Here is a 19,466-nt window from a genome sequence, read left to right as displayed (position 1 = left end):
TTAAATAAATACAACTAACCAAAATTTATCCCACACTCTGTTAAGCGGCGAACGACGGCAAATTGAAGTTTCAGGTCGGCGGTGGGAGGTGATACCGATATTTATTTATTGAAAATGAAACGACAAGCACGTCTCGCCATAATGTCATTTTTATTTTGTTAATGTTTTTTGCTAAATTGAAAATGAATAATTTATTTTCCCCAAAAATTGCATAAATGTGACAAAATTTTTGTTAAATTTTATTTTCAAGTAAAAACCAGAAGAAAACACTGAAATCCCCTCAAAAAAAATACTTGAAATTCCAAGGCAACACACAACTCAACACCAATTTCAATAACAATTTAATATGAACAATTATTTATTTATTTATTTTTTTATTGTCAACAAATAATTTCGAGTTGTGTTCGATGGCGGGGGCGTTGACGTCGCGTCTCAGCTGGCATAAATGTACGCGCTCAAAATTTACAACAATCACACAGGCATTACTGTGATATGTCACGTTTTTATTATATAAAATTAACAAAAAAATATAAAAAACTAACGAAATATTGCATTTTTTCCATTTTAATTGTTTGAATTGTTGGTTCAAACTGGCCGTCAGTCATACTCAAATAATACAACAAAAAAAAACAATGCTCAACGCCAATCAACATATTGGCTGTGGCGTGTGTGTTCGTTTTGGGGATCAAGGCGAATTTCATGTGTAATTGCCAAAAACAAATCAAATGTGTGAATCGAATGAGATTCTACATTTTTTCTGAAAAGAAAGGGATTTTTCTATAGAAAAAGTTCACCAACGGAATTTTTTCTATAGAAACTTCAACACAGAATTTTTCTATAGAAAAACTTCAACACGGAATTTTTTCGATAGAAAATCTTCACAACGGAATTTTTCTATAGAAAATCTCAACAACGGAATTTTTTCTATAGAAAATCTTCAACAACGGAATTTTTTCTAGAGAAAATCTTCACAACGGAATTTTTCTAGAGAAAATCTTCAACAACGGAATTTTTTCTAGATCAACACTTCCCCAACGGAATTTTTTCTATATAAAAATGTCCACCAACGGAATTTTTTTTCTATAGAAAAATTTCACCACGGAATTTTTCTATAGAAAAATTTCACCACGATTTTTTTTCTATAGAAAATTTCACCAACGATTTTTTCTATAGAAAAATTTCACCAACGGATTTTTTCGATAGAAAAATTTCACCACGGAATTTTTTTCGATAGAAAAATTCACCAACGGAATTTTTTCGATGAAAAATTTCACCAACGGAATTTTTTCTATAAACATTTTCACCAACCGAATTTTTTCTATAGAAAATTTCACCAACGGAATTTTTTGTATAGAAAATTTCACCACGGAATTTTTTCTATAGAAAATTTCACCAACGAAATTTTTCTATAGAAAAACTTCAACAACGGAATTTTTTCCATAGAACAACTTCACCAACGGAATTTTTTCTATAGGACACTTCACAACGAATTTTTTCTATTGAAAAACTTCACCAACGGAATTTTTTCTGTTGAAAAACTTCACCAACGGAATGTTGTTCTATTGAAAACTTCACCAACGGAATTTTTTTCTATGGAAAACTTCACCAACGAATTTTTTCGGTTGAAAAACTTCACAACGGAATTTTTCTATTGAGAACTTCACCAACGGAATTTTTTCTATTGAAAAACTTCACCACGGAATTTTTTTCTATTGAAAATTCAGCAACGACTTTTTTCTTTAGGAAAGGTCTTCAATGTTTTTTTTTTCTAGAGAAAAATGTGGGTCCCACGGATTTTTTCTATAGAAAAATGTCACCAACGGAATTTTTTCTATAGAAACTCACACGAATTTTTCTATAGAAAACTACAACAACGGAATTTTTTCTATAGAAAAACTTCACCAACGGATTTTTCTATAGAAAACTTCACAACGGAATTTTTTCTATAGAAACTTCACCAACGAATTTTTTTTTCTATAGAAAAACTTCACCAACGAATTTTTTCTATAGAAAAACTTCACCAACGGATTTGTTTCTATAGAAAAAGCCCCCAATGGACTTTTTTCTATTGAAAAATTTGACCAACGGACTTTTTTTATTGAAAAAATTCACCAACGGATTTTCTTTATAGAAAAAATTCACCAACGGACTTTTTTGTATAGAAAACTTAAACACGAATTATTTCCATAGAAAAGTTCACCAACGGAATTCTTTCTATAGAAAAAATTCACCAATGGAATTTTTCTATAGAAAAATGTCACCAACGGAATTTTTTCTATAGAAAAATGTCACCAACGGAATTTTTTCTATAGAAAAATGTCACAAACTGATTTTTTTCTATAGAAAAAATTCAGCAAACGACTTTTTCTTTAAGAAAGATCTTCAATGTTTTTTTCTATAGAAAAATTCACCAACAACTTTTTTTTGGTATAGAAAGATTCAACAAGCACTTTTCATACAAAATTTGTTTAGAAATTGTGTTCAAGGATCATCTGTGTTATGGACGTGGATTTTTTAAAGACTTTTATTATGGAATCCCAGAATTATAAACATGTTTTCATAAAAGAGAAATATGCAAGATAAGACTTTTTTAAATGACTCATACACACACACACCTACACAGAGACACTCAAAAAAGTACGCGTGCGCAAATGAAACATATTTTTGGTTGGGATCGAAATGAAGAAAATTCGATGGTCATAAAAAGAAGCCGAATAGTAACTCCCCCTTTTCGATGTAAATTATTGGTTCCATACATTTTATTTAGGTTTCCTTGTTTTTTATTGGGATGCCATGTGCGTACAAATCCCCCTCTGTCGAAAAAAAGCCAAGCTAACATACATATCTTGGGTACTTATGATGTCGACTATGACGATGTTAAGCCCAGCTAACAATGAAAAATATGTTCCAAAGATAAACCCAGCAATTCTTCTGCGACTTGGACTCCTTTTCATTTTTTTTTTTATTTTTTGGTTTCTTTGTTAAATTTCATAAGCGACGATATTTGGCTACTGGTCTTTACCCAGCGACAGACGATGCTGCTGATCATGATGATTATGAGGAATGGTGACGACGATGACGATGTTGATTACGATGACGGAACAACAATCTTCTGTGTTGTAGATTTTGGGAGGAGGGGAGCGGGGCAAGGAGGGAGTTTCAGATTGTGCCTTAATTATTGAAGAAAATTATTCCAAAACTTGTTTCTCCATTATGTTAAGGAATTACCTTTGGCCAAGATGAATCAAAAAAGAGCACAGCAATATGTTACACATGCATGTGTTGGTCGTCCCCGCTCAAGTGGCCGGCTGACACTCCTCTTGAGAGCGCAAATCAAAAAGAAAAGACTATTAAAAAGTTATTTTGTTTTCGGGCTACCACTTTATGGCGTTACGCAGCAGCACAAGATTTGGACGCATGAAATCAACTAAATGGGGTCTGTCTGTTCGGACGTCTGGCATTATTGCTTTTTGTTGTTGTTAATATTTTTGTTAAGTTGCCTGTCTGGCACTCGATTCAACCAGCCATTCCATATTTTTTTTTTTGGTTATTATAAATGTCTTTCCCTTCCGTTCGCGCTCAAAAACGCAAGCAGTTATACCGAATTTTAATGAGTTTTTTCTCCATCGTTTAACCCAAAACTATCAAGATATCAGTAAAGGTAAATAAGAAGAAGTGGTGAAGTTGTGTGTGTGTTTTTTTCTCTGAGCCTGGGGTAAATAATTCGTTTAGAATTTTTTTCACATTAAATTGTCATTATTTGGAGGGAGAGGAATTTTTTTTAATTTTTTTAGGGTAAATTTTAATTTTAGGGTAAATTTGCATACAATTTTCACAATATGGGAACATTTGGGAAAATTGAAAGACTTGATCGATCTTCAGACTTCAATGCGGGAGAAAATATTAGTAAATACGCTTATGTCGATATTTCGATTGGATATCCCAAGAGAAATCCGAAGTCATTCTGTAAAAAAGCTTCACCTAGGTATTTTTGTTGATACAAGACTTCCATAGGTATAAAAGAAGTATACAGGGTGGGATAAAAAAACCTCCATCCCCTTCAACTGCTGTCATTTCTAAGCCACTCGTCCAGCGTGTGACAGTTTTCATTGGGCCGTTTGAAGCCATAATTCGTGCCAAAGTTGGCCAATTCGAACACATCTAAACTTATTCTAAATTAAAAATATTTACAAAATTTTTTGATTTCATTCAATAAAATTTAAAAAAAAAAAAACTAAAAATTATGGCGTTTGACTTGTTGCAATTTTTTATCTCACCCTGTATAATTTTTTATTATGTTCTACAGTCCTCTAAAGAGAAAAACACTTAATTTGAATCTTCAAAAGATTAGAACCCTCTGTGGATTCTCTAACGACCAGCTATGGGCCTTCATCACATCCCACTGTGCGTAATCTAGCCCATATGGAAGATACCATTAGTTTTCGAAGACAAATTACTGCCTCGCATTATGCGAATTAAAAAAATACAACTAAAACATTATAAAAAGTCAATTTCTCGCAGTCGGTAGGATTCGAACCTACGCTCCCAGAGGAATCTGATTTCTAGTCAGACGCCTTAACCGCTCGGCCACGACTGCCGCATGGCAATGGCCAAACAAAGCACGACTAGCAGACACCATTTCACAAACCACAAACGAAGAAATGTAAACAACACGCGAGTGCGAGTGCTTTATCGATCACCCCCATCGACAATACTCTCACACAATATCAGAGCAAAGCAAACACAACGCAACGACAGAGAGGAGAGGAGCATTGCTGCCATACCCCCAACTGTCAACAGATGTATTTGAATGTTCGCCGGGTCGTTCATTAGCCCCCGAAATTATCTTTTGTTTGCATTCATAATTTTTATTAAATATTTCTTGTTTTGTTTGTGGCGAAAAATTTGTCAAATAAAGCGGATGGTGAATAAAAAAACACACCACCCAAAAACCATTAAAAATGTTTTAAATGAATTATTTATTTTTTTTTTTTTTTCATTTATTTCTGTTGATGTTTTATTATTGTCTTGGGGTATTTATAAGTTGTTCGATCTTTGCTCTTTCTCTTGTTCACTCTCTCTCTCTCTCTTTCCATCTTTTCCGCCAATCATCAACACATCAAAAATTTGTGTGTGGCAAGGCAAAACAATTTGGCAGAACATGAAAACATGTCATAACAAAAGCACACACACACTTGCACTTGACAAATTAAATTTAAAACCCACAAAAAATAAAAACAAATCAAATATTGAAATTCCTTTCGACAAAAGTCCAACAACACAACCACAACGACAACACAGAGCCAAGGAATTATATTATTTTTTTTATTTTTTTTATTTTTTTTGAAATATAAAACACTGTGCGAACGTGAGTGACATGATTTCTATAAAGGAATTTAATTTCGTATAGGTAGACGAAATATAAAATAAAATAATAATAAAACGAAATTCTTGTTTTGCAAATACTATTATCTCTGAATTGCCGGTGATTATGGGGAAGAGGAAGCAATCTGATGGTGGGAAGTTCAATAAATTTCGAGGAAAATGATGAAACTTCCAATTTTTGCTGTATTTGAAAATTTACTTACGTTCTCTAAGACAAAGCATTTAACTTGTGTTAATTACACAGGGACTATCAGGAGAAATTTGGATAATAATTTAAATTTTTAAACGTGTTATCCTCAAATCAACCCTACGGCGTATACATTACGTCAACACTCAACGCTGCAGTACCACTTTTACAAACATAGAAGTACTAAAAACTACTAACAGAATGGGAAAATTTCAACCGCCAGGGATGGAAAAATGATACTGTGTATCAAATATATTATCACAATTTGAGCTGAGTTTACAGCCATAGGATTTTCGAACTCCCGAGTATCAACAAAATTAGTGTGGAATACAAAAAAGTGCATCGATTAAAAAAAGGAGTGAAAGGGAGATAAATATGAACTTGTAGCTGAACTACCCACCCTACAAAACCATTAGGAATTAGACATATTCCGAATGCTATTTTTACAGAACTTTTTCTTTGCTTTCTAACAGTCTTTAATTCCAATACCATAGCAAAATTGGTTTCAACCCTCAAATTCAGAGCTTCAATTTACTCGTTTTTACTCAAGAGTGAATTAAACTCGCGTGCGCCATTGCTTAAAGAGTAGAAGTTTTACACGAAGTTTACTCTCCACTCTTTTGTTTTAGGTAGGAGCATTCGCAATAAGAGTGTAAGTCAAAATGCTCGAAACAGAGTAAATGTTTGCCGTAAGAGTAAAACCGAGCGGAAAAACATTTTGATTGATGATTTGTGTTTAGAGAAGAGACTAATGGATTTTGCCTATAAAAACAAGAAATACCACTTGCTTTGTTGGTAGTTTGCGACAAGGCTCATCAACGTTTTTGGTTTTGTTTGTAGCTGTGGGTTGCGAAAATACCTCAAGTTTCAAATATAACAAAAACTAAAGAATACTCGTCGAACATAGAATCTTTTAGATTGAGTAAAGCCTACTCGCTCTTATTCGAGTGGAATAGAAAAATACAAAGTACTTAATTTATTAATTTTTTCACTCCAAGAGTCCTCGCGCTCAAATTCAAGTAAAAACAATGTCAAAATTTTCGAAAGACCGAAAATAAGGTGAATCATTATGGAAAACTATTGAAAAATTGGGACCGATTGCGATTTTTTTATTGCGGCGCCTAATCTTAACACTTTTCTAATCTTAACACTTTGCATTCTAAGGTTGCTCTTCGATTACAATACCTTGGGAAACCTAATCGAATCTAACTTTTTCTAAAGGAAAACTGTGGTCCCACCACATGGACCTCATCTAAAAAACTCCTCTTTCGAAGGGTCACCTTCAGACAGCTCGACCACATTCCTGTTGAACAACTTGGGATCCACCATTTTTCTGAGTATTCGAGAATGACATTAGCTTTGACTTTTTGTAGCTTCTTCTGCGTAATAATAAATATTGATGATATTTCAATTCTTGATCCTTTGTTGTGGTGGAACTAATTTCATCTGATGACCTGGTTTAACAAATATTTACAACGTTTTCAATCGATCGCATCGTTCCATCCCACTATCCTAAGAGTAGTATACTTGTGTGTCTGTGTGTTCACCACAGTTCAGTGACAATGGACTGGCATGCGTTGGCGGAAGTTTTGTTGCATTTTGTTGTGGACGCGCACAACGCATTCTTTACGAATGACCGACAAAGTAAACCAACAATAAATTCCGAATTATACGCATTCCAATTGGACAGACGAAAGGACAGACTTCTACTGAGGATGATTTCAACGGGGCATTGAGTTGCATTCTTTCTTCATTTGGTTCGAGGTAGGTATTTGGACGAACATTTTTTGGACAAACCACTGCCAGCCAGCGAATCTGTCAATTCCGTCCGTTACATGGAATGTTGGGGACACACACACACACTGACTCACTCACGAGTCATTTCCATGATGACCTTAAAATGTATGTTAATACGCCAAAAGGCCCCTTACATAAAAGGGAATGGGGAAAATGATTCATTTTTAAATCACTACGGTGTCGAAAATTGAAAAATTCAATAAATAATTCTGAAATCATAAAATTAAAATATGTATGCAAGGAATTTTGGGTATGGATGGTTGTAATTTTAATGCGACTAAAATAAGTCTCAGGAGAAAGCAAAGCCTACAATAAAATAAATCAATAAGATAATTCGGAAACAATTTCAAAACTCTCTTCCATATATTTCAGAATTTCAGAATTCATGTTTTCTTTTGATAATTTTTTTAAAGTAATTGGACCGCATACCCTCTTTAGATACCACCTCCTAAACCAATGAAATACACACATTCGCCTATTGAAATATTTATGCCCACAACTGTATGTTTTTCTTTAAACAACGACAACAACAGCAGCAACAACAACAAAACTTAATAAAACCATTTGTCTATTGTCAAAAATTGTTGTTTGGTCGTGAAGAATTCCGTTGAAACACACAAACAAACACATAACTTATTATTTTGTGTTATTGGTTCCGTTTTCTTGTTATTTTTTTGTTTTGTTTTCCCAAAGAAAATTTTCTAGTTGTTGTTTGTGGACCTAGCCTACTTAACGCCCACTTTGGAGGGGATGAAAGACACATGAATGTGGCCACAATTGAGGCTATTTCATGGAGACAGTGGTCAGGGCAGAAATGCAAAAGTAATAGTTGCAAAATCCAAAATGCAAAAATTAAAACAAAATCTATTAAAAAATGAAACATTGAATTTTAATAAATGATGTAAAATTACTTATCCATATATTGCTGCGACTTATTCCAACAGAATCTAAAAAATTCCATCTACAAAACTACTGTCCAAATCCGCCAAGTATGTATGAGTGCACGAGTGTAGGCATATTTTCTTGTGGACGTAAATAAATATATTTGTTGTGTGTGATTTTTTTTTTTTTGTAGATGTCCATTTGGTATGTTAATTTTGAAGAATTTTATTTATTTCAGAATTTCATCTGTCATTTTATTTGTGTGAATGTGAAATACGCTTGAAAACAATTTCAGGCATAATGAATGGCTATATAAAACAAATTAATTTTATTTTCAACAAACATGTCGCGCCCCTCTTGCCATACCCCTTGGGCATCCACCACTTATGGCACATTAAAAACATTGGGGGATTAAGGCAGGAATTTCTCAAAAATGAAATATGAATTCTTCAAAAAACAAAAAAATATTCCTGCAAACCAACAACAAAATGTGATTTCAAGACATAGTTAGACATACCATTGCTAAAACAATTAAAATCGGATGGAATACAAGCAAGACTTGACTTCTCGTACACATGTCAAAAGCGAGCAACACCAAACGGCCACCAAGAAATGCTGTTCTAGGAATTGTTGTTGTGTGTTACGCTTAATTAAACCGTAATTATGGCAGCAAACCCACTTAGCTATGTTCTGTCATTCATTCACTGCCATCTGCCGTTGGTGTAATACTAGGAAATTGTCTCGTTGTTAGCCACCTCTTTTTTTTTCAAAGAATTAAAATATTTCAAATGACTGAACCCAAGTACGGTGTCAAATGTGAATTCACCTTGCTTCCGGCCATAGGGGTTTCTTTCAACATTCTTTAACAAGAATTGTGTGTGCTACAGTCAATGAAAAAACTTTCAGGGTTCAACAAGTAGATATTGAGGTGTTTTACGAAATTTGAATAACAATTTCAAGTCGCTTTTAAAGTAATGATTGGGGTTGGGAAATTTGTTAAACGCTAACATATTTAATACGTTACTAGGTAGAATAATTTTCCAAAACGTCGAAATTTTAATAACCTCCACCATTTGGAAGAAAATTGAAGAATTTCAAAAATTACTAAAAATACGGTTATGCCTTTATACGGGGGCTATACGATGACGTGGACCTGCATAAGTAATGTCTTTGTCATAGGTTGTATTACCTTTTAAGATCATCAAATACGAAATTTGAAAAAAATTCCGGCGAATAACGTCGCTCAAATCATCAAAATACCGAATAAAAGGTGAATATAAAATGGGGAGGTTCCGTCATATGGGGCTATACGAAGACGTGGACCTAAATATAAAATTTTTAAGCAGAGGCTGTAGTACCCATTACGAACTTTGAAGACGAAATTTGAAACGATTCGTGTGAATAATGTCGCTAAAATCATCAAAATACCGAATATCGGGAGGTACCATTAAATGGGGGCTATACAAAGACGTGAACCTGCATAGCCAATTTTCTGTCATAGGCTGTAGTACCCATTACGAACTATTATTATGAAATTTGAGACAATTCTTTCACCAGAATGTCCTCAAAAACATCAAAATATAGAATATAGGGAGGTACCGTTATATGGGGGTTATACCTATATAGCCCATTTTCAATACCAAAAGTCCTGCAGACTAAAGACACATTTGAGTAAAGTTTTATCAACCTAACTCAATTTATTCGGATGCTAAAGTGATTTCCACAGACAGACAGATGGACGGTCATCGTTAAATCGACATAGAATTTTATGCTGATCAAAAATATATATATCTTGTGGGGTCTAAAATGTATATTTCGAGATATTACTATGGTAGAGGGTATAAAAAGTAATATTACATTGACAAAGTTCAAGAGCAGTATCCCTACTAATAACAGGTGCCTTCAACAGCACACCTCAGGCTGCGCTGGACACCTTACTATGCTTAAGCCCACTAAGCATACACGTAGAGGAACAGGCAATTAGATGTGCTCTTCGATTCAGAGAACTAAACCAATGGCGCAGACAATCCTTTAGACATTCTGCGATCTTAGGGCGTGTAAGGAATGTGGGAGTGAAAGCCAACACAAGTGGTTATATTTCACCCACCTGACATCTACATACCTGGGACCGAAATTGAGACGATCGAACATTTGCTCTGTCACTGTCCTGCACTCATTAACATGAGACACAAGTTGTTGAGGGAACAGGTGCCACATGATTTGTGTTCGTTTCTAACACTGACCCTACAGTAATTTAATTAGCCAGGCGATTTAAATGGCTAAAGACGACTCTATTTCCTATCAATAATATTTCGCCTTTGTCATCACTAGCAGACTTTTGATGCTTTACTCCTCCCCAGAATCAGAGGAAGCTATCTTATCGATACCGAATGCGAGAATTTGGGGTTTAACTCTAGTTTACACAAAACAATGTCGAAAAAAACGAAGGGTTTTTACTAAACTAAAGTTGTACCAAATTTGGCCCCATATTAAAATGGCTACATTTGTACAATTGCTATATCTTAAGTAATATAAACATCAATGGCTTTATTTTCCCAAAAATCTTGAACAACTATGATCAGAATCCCTCGCACACAAACAACCATTACAACTGTAACTGTTTATTGTTTACAAAAATTGCATAACCGTTATTCCACAAATCTTCTTTACTCGCCTCAAAAAATAGTAAATCGCTACAAAAAAGTGTTGCATGCTTTTAGGCTTTCAGTGTCAATACCAAGAGCAATAAATCTTTTCTTTCTTACCATTCGCACTGTCCTGCTGCACCATGATGGTGGCGGCGGCACGTGATAAAACATCCAAGGCTGATTCCATGTTGGTGCTGTTGTTGATCCAAAAGAGTATTTATGATGTGTATTTCTTCCGAATTTTATGCAATTTTGAAGTAAATTTATTTGTTTTTCTGTTTGATTTTTCTTCTTCTTCAACTATTTTAAGACACTTTCACAATTTTCTTTTCCTTTTCTAATTCAAAATTTTCTTTTCTTTTAAATAAAAATATATTTTTGTTCGTTGCACACAAACGAGTTTTGGCTTGATTTTATTTTTTGGTTGAGTATTTGTCTTGTTGTTGTTAATTTTGTTGGTGGTGTTGTTGGCTGGTTGGCAGGCTGGCGGCGGGTGGCGTTGATAAAACAGATATTGTGTTGAATTCTTTTTTTTTTCTTTGCTTGCCTTATGCCGTTGTCGTCAAAATGTCTGCTGGTTACTGAACATTTGTCGTATTTTCCTTTTTTATCAACAAATTTGCAGAGTATATATTTTCACAATTTCTTCGGCCGAGTGGGTGGATGGATGGGATGGGAGTCAGCAAATAGCAATAACACGAAAAGTAACGCACAAAAGAGATTTAAAAATTTACTTTTACTTGAGAGTCGCTCTAGCACACAAATCAATACCGCGCGTAAATGTTGTAGCTGTTATCTTTTTTTTCAAAAATTAAAATCGGCAATTCCCAGCGACTCCAAACTCCAACTCATACTGAGTTTTATTCTGAGATTCTTTTTTGTTTTTAGCGCTGGTGGTGGTGTTGGTTGCTTTTAAATCTTCTGATCAAATGCAAATTAATTTGGTGAAATTTCACAATGTTTCACTTAAGATTCACAAACACACACACACGCAAACACGGCGCGAACAAAACACAATAACCGCACTCAGAGCTCAGAGGCAGCAACACAAAAACAATGATACCAATTTGGGCAAAATGACCTGAAAAGAAGACAATAAAATTTGTGATTATTATGCTGCTCGATTTGGATGGACAATATTTTGTGTTAAATTATTTAAAAGTTTTGAGCCACCATTTGAGCAATAACACTCGGTACATTGAATTACTTGTTGGGCAACTGCTTACTGTTGGTCGTTTGCTGGTTATCCTACTGCGGCTGGGCCTGTGTATTCGTTTAATAGTATCGCTGGGATGCAACTTGGCGAAAAACACAAGACAACAACAAAAAAGTATACAAAATCGACGAAATACAACAAGAAAACAGACGAATAAAACTTAAAAATGGCAGAGCAAAACCGGCAAACGTCACACCAACAACAACAACAACAACAAAAGCAGGAGCAGCAGTAATGAAACAACATCACAACACCACACTTGAAGAAAGCACCAAACCAAAAGTGGCAAATCAGTTAAACACACAGGCACACAAATGCTCGGGCAGAAGCAAAAGATGCAAGCACCCGGAGGAGGAGTAGGATGAAAAGGTAGCACAAAAAAGCTGTAGATTAGAGTGGTTCGTGGTTCAGTCCAAGCCTGAGGCCGAGAAGTTGGCGGGGCCAGGTTGTAGAGCCAGTCATCAGCTCTATACAACCCATATGGTAAAACTTGTTGTTGTTGGTGGTGGTAATGCTGCTGCTGCTGCTGCTGCTTCTACACGCCGATGATGATGACGGACGATCGTTGGTGATGGTGTGGTGGTGGTTCACTGCTGGCTGGTTGTCGTCGTCGTCATGCCCTGATACAAATTCTGAAGTAGGAGAAGCAAGAGGAGGGAGTCGAACATGAGGGAAGTATCAGAAAACAATGCAAACTGTAGAGTGGCGAAGGAGGAGGAGGAGAGAAGATGAAGCACAAACCGAGAGAGATAGGCCGTACGTTGTTTTGTTAGTCATTTCCAACAACAAGTCAGGCAGCTGTTTCAAAACTGCTTACTTTTGGAGTGTGTGGACGATGCGAACGAACGTAACGTTGGTCTCAGTTGAGTGTGTACGTAGCTATGTTTGTGTGTACATTTGTTTGCCCGCATGGACGGATGGATGGATGGATTCGAAACGAAGTTAGTGGGGCGATGAAGAAGTAATAAGCACGATGAGGTTTGGACAGGTTTGGGCAAACACAAGACCAGAGCAAGAGCAATAAACACATAAGAATACAGAGTACTAAGTCAGTGTTTGTGGAGGATGACGATGATGAAGAGAAATCAAACTTAAGGCAATGGACGAATTCGATGGGTGCTACGTACATGGGTGTTTAATGGGTTATCCATTTACAATAACAAATCCATTTTTGCGCTACTCTAAAAAAATAAGTGTTACATTTTATTATTACCGGCATGACATTCCTTCACATAAGTTCACCACAACCACTCACAAAATCACTTTGTTATTTTGGAGGTCACCCATAAAGCGACAAAAAAAGCACCATTACACAGCACACAGTAGACCAGCACTACATAACAAGCACCACCAACCAAACGAACGAATGGCAGCTATCATTTACCTACCTCATAAATTCAAAACAATTGTTGTAATTCCATTCCAGCAAATGATTTCTACGATTCTATTTCTCTTTGGCTGTGCACTTTTTTACGACATTCTTTCATAGCCTCTGCTGTCCTCAATTTGAAACGCTTACGATTTCTCAATTTTTGGTGGCGAAAATAAATTGGACTCCTTAATAATCAAAAGAATATTCACTAAATTTTCGCAATTTTGATGAAAGGAATGCGAAAAATTTTTATGACGTTGGGTAAGCAGTGTTGCCAAGGCATTCTTTTTCACGGCAATTAATGTCTTGCGAAAGGAAATTCCCAGAGTTTACTACAAAAATACCCAAAATGCCAAGAATAAAGTGACCTTATAAATCTTATTTTCCACTGTAAAAATAATGATAAAGTCAAAGAAAAGAAAGAAAAAAGAAATTATATATTATATTGACTAGTCTGTGGGGGATATGGTTGTTAGTAAGTGTATTGATGCATTTGTTGTTTAAGTAACCGTTTTTTGTTTGCAACATAAGAAGTCGACAACTCTGGAGAAGAACTTTTAAACAGCTGTTCATTTGCCGATTACTGCCAATGTAACTACGTAACGTGTACAGAACTATTTTGGGCTTGAATCAACGGAGTTTTTATATAAACATTTAAAAATATGTCAATGTAATGTCAATACTAATCGTGACAGAGCACTCAACTTAGAAAAGGTTTTTTTATAAGCATGTTTACATATGCGTGTTTAAAATCCCATGATTTACGAAATTCACACTTGTCATATTTATTTATTTTAAGGTGATGTGAAACAAACAATACGTCAATTCTTAATTACGTGTGTATATATGACATATTGCATGGGAAAATTGAAAAGGTAACGATATGCAATCATATGTTTAAATTTAAATTTGATAAGCTAATTTACAGATAAATACAGAGCTGGGCCTCAATTCTTGTTCTATGAAAATGTGAAACGAAAACTTTTATAAAACAAAGAAATATCAAATGAAAAATATTATCATTGTAAAATTAAGAAGGAAAAGTCATGTCATACAAGCATTCCCACCTCTGAATTTTCTGTAATTTACCCTGTCAAATTACATGGCAAAGAAAACAGGTTCCAATCTCTGATTTGTTTGTTTACAATAGATTTATGAATATAAATTTTGGCAATGAAATCTTGTCAAAGAAATTGTAAGCATATGATTGCATGACTTTGCCTTCTTAATTCCACCATGATTATTATAAGGGAGATATTTTTCATTTAATATTTCCTTTATAAAATTTTGCATTTGACATATCTTTCCTTTATAAAAGTTTTCATTTCACATTTTCATAGAACAAGAATTGAGGCCCAGGCCCTTGATATTATTATTTGAAATTAGGTTACCTTAATCTATATGTGGACAATTGCGTTAGAACTTAAAGCTCTAGCAGTAATATTATTATCAATTACAGTGCATAAAGTTTAAATAAATCCGCCTCAAGTTAAAATGGTAGCATGATAACACATATGTTTCAAAACTTAACTATTAAAATTTGTTCCGTTCTCCCTCTTTTACCACTAAATATGTACATGAACACAGCAAATGTAAATCATTAATATTTTCTATGTGGTGAACCATGGCACAATGAAATAAAGGTAACTTCATTTCAGATTAACATTACCAGCATTTTCTGTAATTTACTTTGTCAAATTTCACTGCATACAAAACAGTTTCCATCTCTGATTTTGTGTGTGTACAATGAATTTATGAATTTAAATTTTAGATTTTCATTTTTATTTTTCTCTCCACTACACATTTTTTGGTTTTTACAATATTTCCTCTGTTTCGTTTTTACAAATTGATTTCCAATATCAAACATGGTTAGCAACAACTGTCCCAGAAACTGTTAGGCATTAAAAAAACTATCCAACAACTATGTGTTGTGTAAACGGCAATTAAGCAACATGTCTGTTTCAGCATTAGTTATATATCAAAGCTGAAAACTGTGAATCTGCACTACTAACATTTACGTTAAATTTTTTGAATTCTGCCATACGCTACCATCCACACTAATTGGACTCCCTTTTGCTGTTCTTATCTTGAGTACGTTACTTCAGAACATACGTCATGACTAATTTAAGTTGTGTGAGTGTTTTCAGAAGTGGACATGAATTGACTTGGAACTGGAAGCAAAACTTATTTTTTTTATAAAAATTTAGTGAATAATCAATAATTCCTGTGAAAATAGATAAGGTATTTTAGAGGAGAACGCAGTATTTTCGGGCAATTTACAAAATTCCTAAGCCTTTATACAGCCTAAGGAGTTTTTTTTGTTGTAATTCGTGCATAGAGAGGTTCCTTTTTTCGTTGTTTTTTTTTTTTTGGAGATTGAAAACAGCAGCGACAGAAAGTCAGCGCATAAAAAGCCATTGACTACTGACTGAAAACTAATCTTTATCACATGCAAGACGCGTGTGAAGGTGAAAGCGTGTGGAAAAACTTCATATTTTCATCAAAATCATAATAGGAAATTTGTCATCGACTTGCCGGAGCGCGGTGTGCATCAAAGCAGGTGGCTGTGCATTGACTCAAGGTCGTTTACTTTCTGCCGTGTTGTGTTAGTTGGTCTTTTGGCGAGAGAGGAGCAGAAACAATAGCAAAGCAAACAAAGTGCTTATCTTTCACTTGCAAGAATGGCCATTAGTTTCGAGAAACATCGGCCAGAAATTGAAAGAGCATGGAAAGAAGTCTTGGATGACAAATCGCCAACAGATTGGTATGTATGACAGCGCAGCGTAGAGGGGCACTCCCCGATAACAAAATTTGCATATCAATAAACACAATGTGAGCTGGCTTTTTAATGCTGATCGTTTTTATAGGGCTTTGTTTGGATACGAGGGACAGAGCAATGACTTGAAGTTGGTAAGCAGTGGGGAAGGCGGTGTGGAAGAATTATGCGAAGATTTGAACAGTGGGAAAATTATGTATGCCTTTGTTCGCATAGAAGATCCCAAAACGGGTTTGAAAAAGTTCCTCTTGATCAATTGGCAGGTGAGAAAAATGAATGAGTTATACCATATAAATGAGTCGTAAATAATGCTTTTAAATTATCCTTTTGTAGGGAGAAGGTGCCCCAGTGCTGCGCAAAGGCACTTGTGCAAATCACATACGCGATGTGGCCAAAGTACTTTCGGGGGCTCATTTGACAATAAATGCCCGTAATGAAGATGATATTGATTTGGAACGTTTGCTCAAGAAACTGAGCACAGTTAGTTCGGCGTATAGCTTCAAAGAGCCACGTACTATGCAAGAGGAGCAAAGGACACCCATTGGCACCAACTATACAAGGGTGATACCCACAAAGGAACTGAATCCAACAGTTATGCAAGATTTTTGGAAGAAAGAAGAAGAGGAGGAAAAGCGTCGTCTACAGGCCGAGAAACAGCAGCGAGAAATGGAGCAAGCCAAATTGGAAAAGGAGCAAAGAGCCCGCGAGGAAAAGGAACATTTGGAAAGAGAAAAGAAATTGCAAATGAACAATAAATTGCAGCCGGCTCATGTACCTATTAAAACGTAGGCATTGACTAAACGTTTGGATTGCAATAAATATTTCAATAGAATATATCCTTTTTTTAGATCACCACAACCTTTGAGCCCTGAGAAGACCATGCCCAGTTCGGCATTGACAGAGGCCGAACGCATGCGACAACAGCGCAGTCAAGAAGCCAAAGAGCTCATAGGCTCTCGGGTAGGAGCAGCCAAGGCCATGTTTACCAAGCACACCAGTGAAGGTCAATTAATCAACAAGTAAGTTGTTTTCAAGAGATATTTTGAAGAAGGCCGATGTTAATTTATTTTTAATTTCAGACTTAATACAGCACCCCCAGCCAAGCCAGCACGTAATTCCATTGCTCAACGCATTAATGCCTTTAATCAGCCACAGCAGCCAGCGGAAAGCACCCCAGTAGCACAGCAACCACTACCAGGCAAAATTACTTTACCCAAACAGGCAATAATAGCTGAAGAGGTTAAGGCCCCAGAGAAAACTGTTCCAACAATTACAGAGCCCCCTGTGGTTAAGGTTGAACACATTGAACCGGTCCACAGTCCCCTGGAACCGGTAAAGCCTGAAATCACAGCAATTGCAAATAATGATGATGATAACCATAACATCGATGATTATCCCCTGGAGCCAGATACTGAACAATATTCCACCATTAAACGATCACCGCATAGCAAGTCAAATTCACTGCAATCACCAGATGATACATCATCGTCAAATAATACCGATACAGCTTTATACCAAGACGAAGAGGAGGAGGTGGTGCGCACAAAGGTCTCCGTCACTGTGCAACAATCACAGTCACAGGCACCAACGTCGACCGCCAAGAATGGTTACATGGATAGAAATGAAAGTGAGATGGAGGAAATATTTGATTACAAGACATTTTTAAATAATTGTTTAATTAATTTCAGTTAATGATCTGGTCAATGAAGATGATTTTATATGCCAAGACACCTTGGGTGATTTGGGTTTGAGGGCCCGTGCTTTGTACGATTATCAGGCAGGTTTGTATTTTATTTGAAAACTGTGGCAATGAAAGAAAGGGATTTATGAGTCTTTTACTGCGTTTTTTAGCTGATGAAACCGAAATCACCTTTGATCCTGGAGATGTCATCACCCACATTGACCAAATCGATGAGGGTTGGTGGCAAGGTCTTGGACCAGATGGCACTTATGGACTGTTTCCGGCAAATTATGTCGAAATTATAGACTAAATATAAGGGAATTTACAACATTTTATTCTTTACAAAGAAAACCACAAGTAGTAGCAGAGAAAATGAAAAACCAATAACTTACAAAACAAATTCCAAATTTATACCGTAAACAAAATCTTCTGATAATAAGCAATAACTAGCAATCACCAGTTTTTTTGGTAACACCAACACATAAGTATTCACACAAAAGTATTTAAAAGGAGAACAGAAATCAGCAGCAACTAATCATCACATCAGAAGTAATCATTTATCCCCACAGCTAGCATTGTGACAGTATGTAAACCATTGGTGCCAATCATCTATTGGTTTAATTTCATTTGTTAATCTTTATTATGATTGCACGAAACAAAAAACAAGGAATCATATCATTTTGTATTGTTTTGTTAAAGTTGTATTTTATGATGTAATAATGTATTCTATTATTATATGTTTTTATGACGTCCTTAAGTTTTAACATTGCGTCCTGTTAACTTCCTTTTTTCAACTCTATCTCTCTTTTATTATTTGTTATGCTATCACAATTCTATCTATTATACAAAATAAGATGAACGCTTAGCGTTTATGGTAATTTTTAAGCGTTGGTTTGTAATCAAATATTTAAATAGTGTATAATTTCAATATTCCAGTTAAAATGTGACTTCGAGAGCAGCCGCCAATCTAATTTCCAAAAAAAAAAAAAAAAAAAAAAACAATAATGGCAGTTATTAAGGGCAATTTATTATGTTTACTTTGTATTAATAATAAACATTAAAAACCCCTATGAGATTATATACAAAACATATTTACTCTCCCCCATACTTCCCATTTATATAACTATATATTTAAAGAAAAGTATTAACAATATATACATTCGTACACGTGTATACTTTATTCAGTCGTTTTTGCATCAATCAACCAACAGATAACAAGAAATTTCTTCTTATTATTTGAATTCACAAAAACGGAAAAACCAGTCAAGAACAAGAACATGTACACAACAAAATGCGCAATACATAAATAAAAACTATTATTATTATTATTATTGTGCAATGATTTTCTTCAATAAACAAACTATATAATATTAAAAGTTTGGTATATTTATTTGGGAGTTGAGTTAGAATAGTGTTTGATTGGATACTTTCTCTTTATCTTTAAACTTTTGTGCGAGACATATTAAAGATCCTGGGAATGCATATGATTTTTTTACCCATAAAATGACACGATTTATCAGTT

At 35.0% G+C, this 19,466-nt stretch overlaps 1 protein-coding gene, 1 long non-coding RNA gene and 1 other non-coding gene across 4 annotated transcripts; 1 reads left to right on the top strand and 2 right to left on the bottom strand.

The window, feature by feature from the left end:
- Positions 1-4,516: 4,516 nt before the first annotated feature.
- Positions 4,517-4,597, bottom strand: TRNAS-AGA (transfer RNA serine (anticodon AGA)). Its single transcript has one exon. It is a non-coding gene; the product is annotated as a tRNA-Ser (tRNA).
- Positions 4,598-9,034: 4,437 nt separating this feature from the next.
- LOC131801490 (uncharacterized) lies at positions 9,035-13,786 on the bottom strand. 2 transcript variants are annotated; one of them, XR_009341849.1, is made up of 3 exons: positions 13,504-13,786; positions 11,017-11,980; positions 9,035-9,132 (listed from the first exon to the last, which is right to left on the bottom strand). It is a non-coding gene; the product is annotated as an uncharacterized LOC131801490 (long non-coding RNA). The 2 variants fall into 2 exon arrangements; XR_009341848.1 differs by lacking the exon at positions 9,035-9,132 and adding an exon at positions 10,853-10,944 and having other exon boundaries at positions 13,504-13,785.
- Positions 13,787-15,615: 1,829 nt separating this feature from the next.
- Positions 15,616-19,320, top strand: LOC101888817 (drebrin-like protein). Its single transcript, XM_005180433.4, has 7 exons — positions 15,616-16,251; positions 16,355-16,526; positions 16,597-17,048; positions 17,112-17,282; positions 17,343-17,890; positions 17,952-18,044; positions 18,115-19,320. The coding sequence occupies exons 1-7, from the start codon at positions 16,169-16,171 to the stop codon at positions 18,252-18,254; spliced, it is 1,659 nt and encodes a 552-aa protein (XP_005180490.2). The 5' UTR covers positions 15,616-16,168; the 3' UTR covers positions 18,255-19,320.
- The last annotated feature ends 146 nt before the right edge of the window (positions 19,321-19,466 follow it).

This window comes from Musca domestica, unplaced genomic scaffold (assembly GCF_030504385.1).
Source record: "Musca domestica strain aabys unplaced genomic scaffold, Musca_domestica.polishedcontigs.V.1.1 162, whole genome shotgun sequence".
Lineage (NCBI taxonomy): Eukaryota > Metazoa > Arthropoda > Insecta > Diptera > Muscidae > Musca > Musca domestica.
The sequence above is the reverse complement of the archived record's forward strand: the minus strand, read 5'-3'. Positions and strand labels throughout refer to the sequence as shown.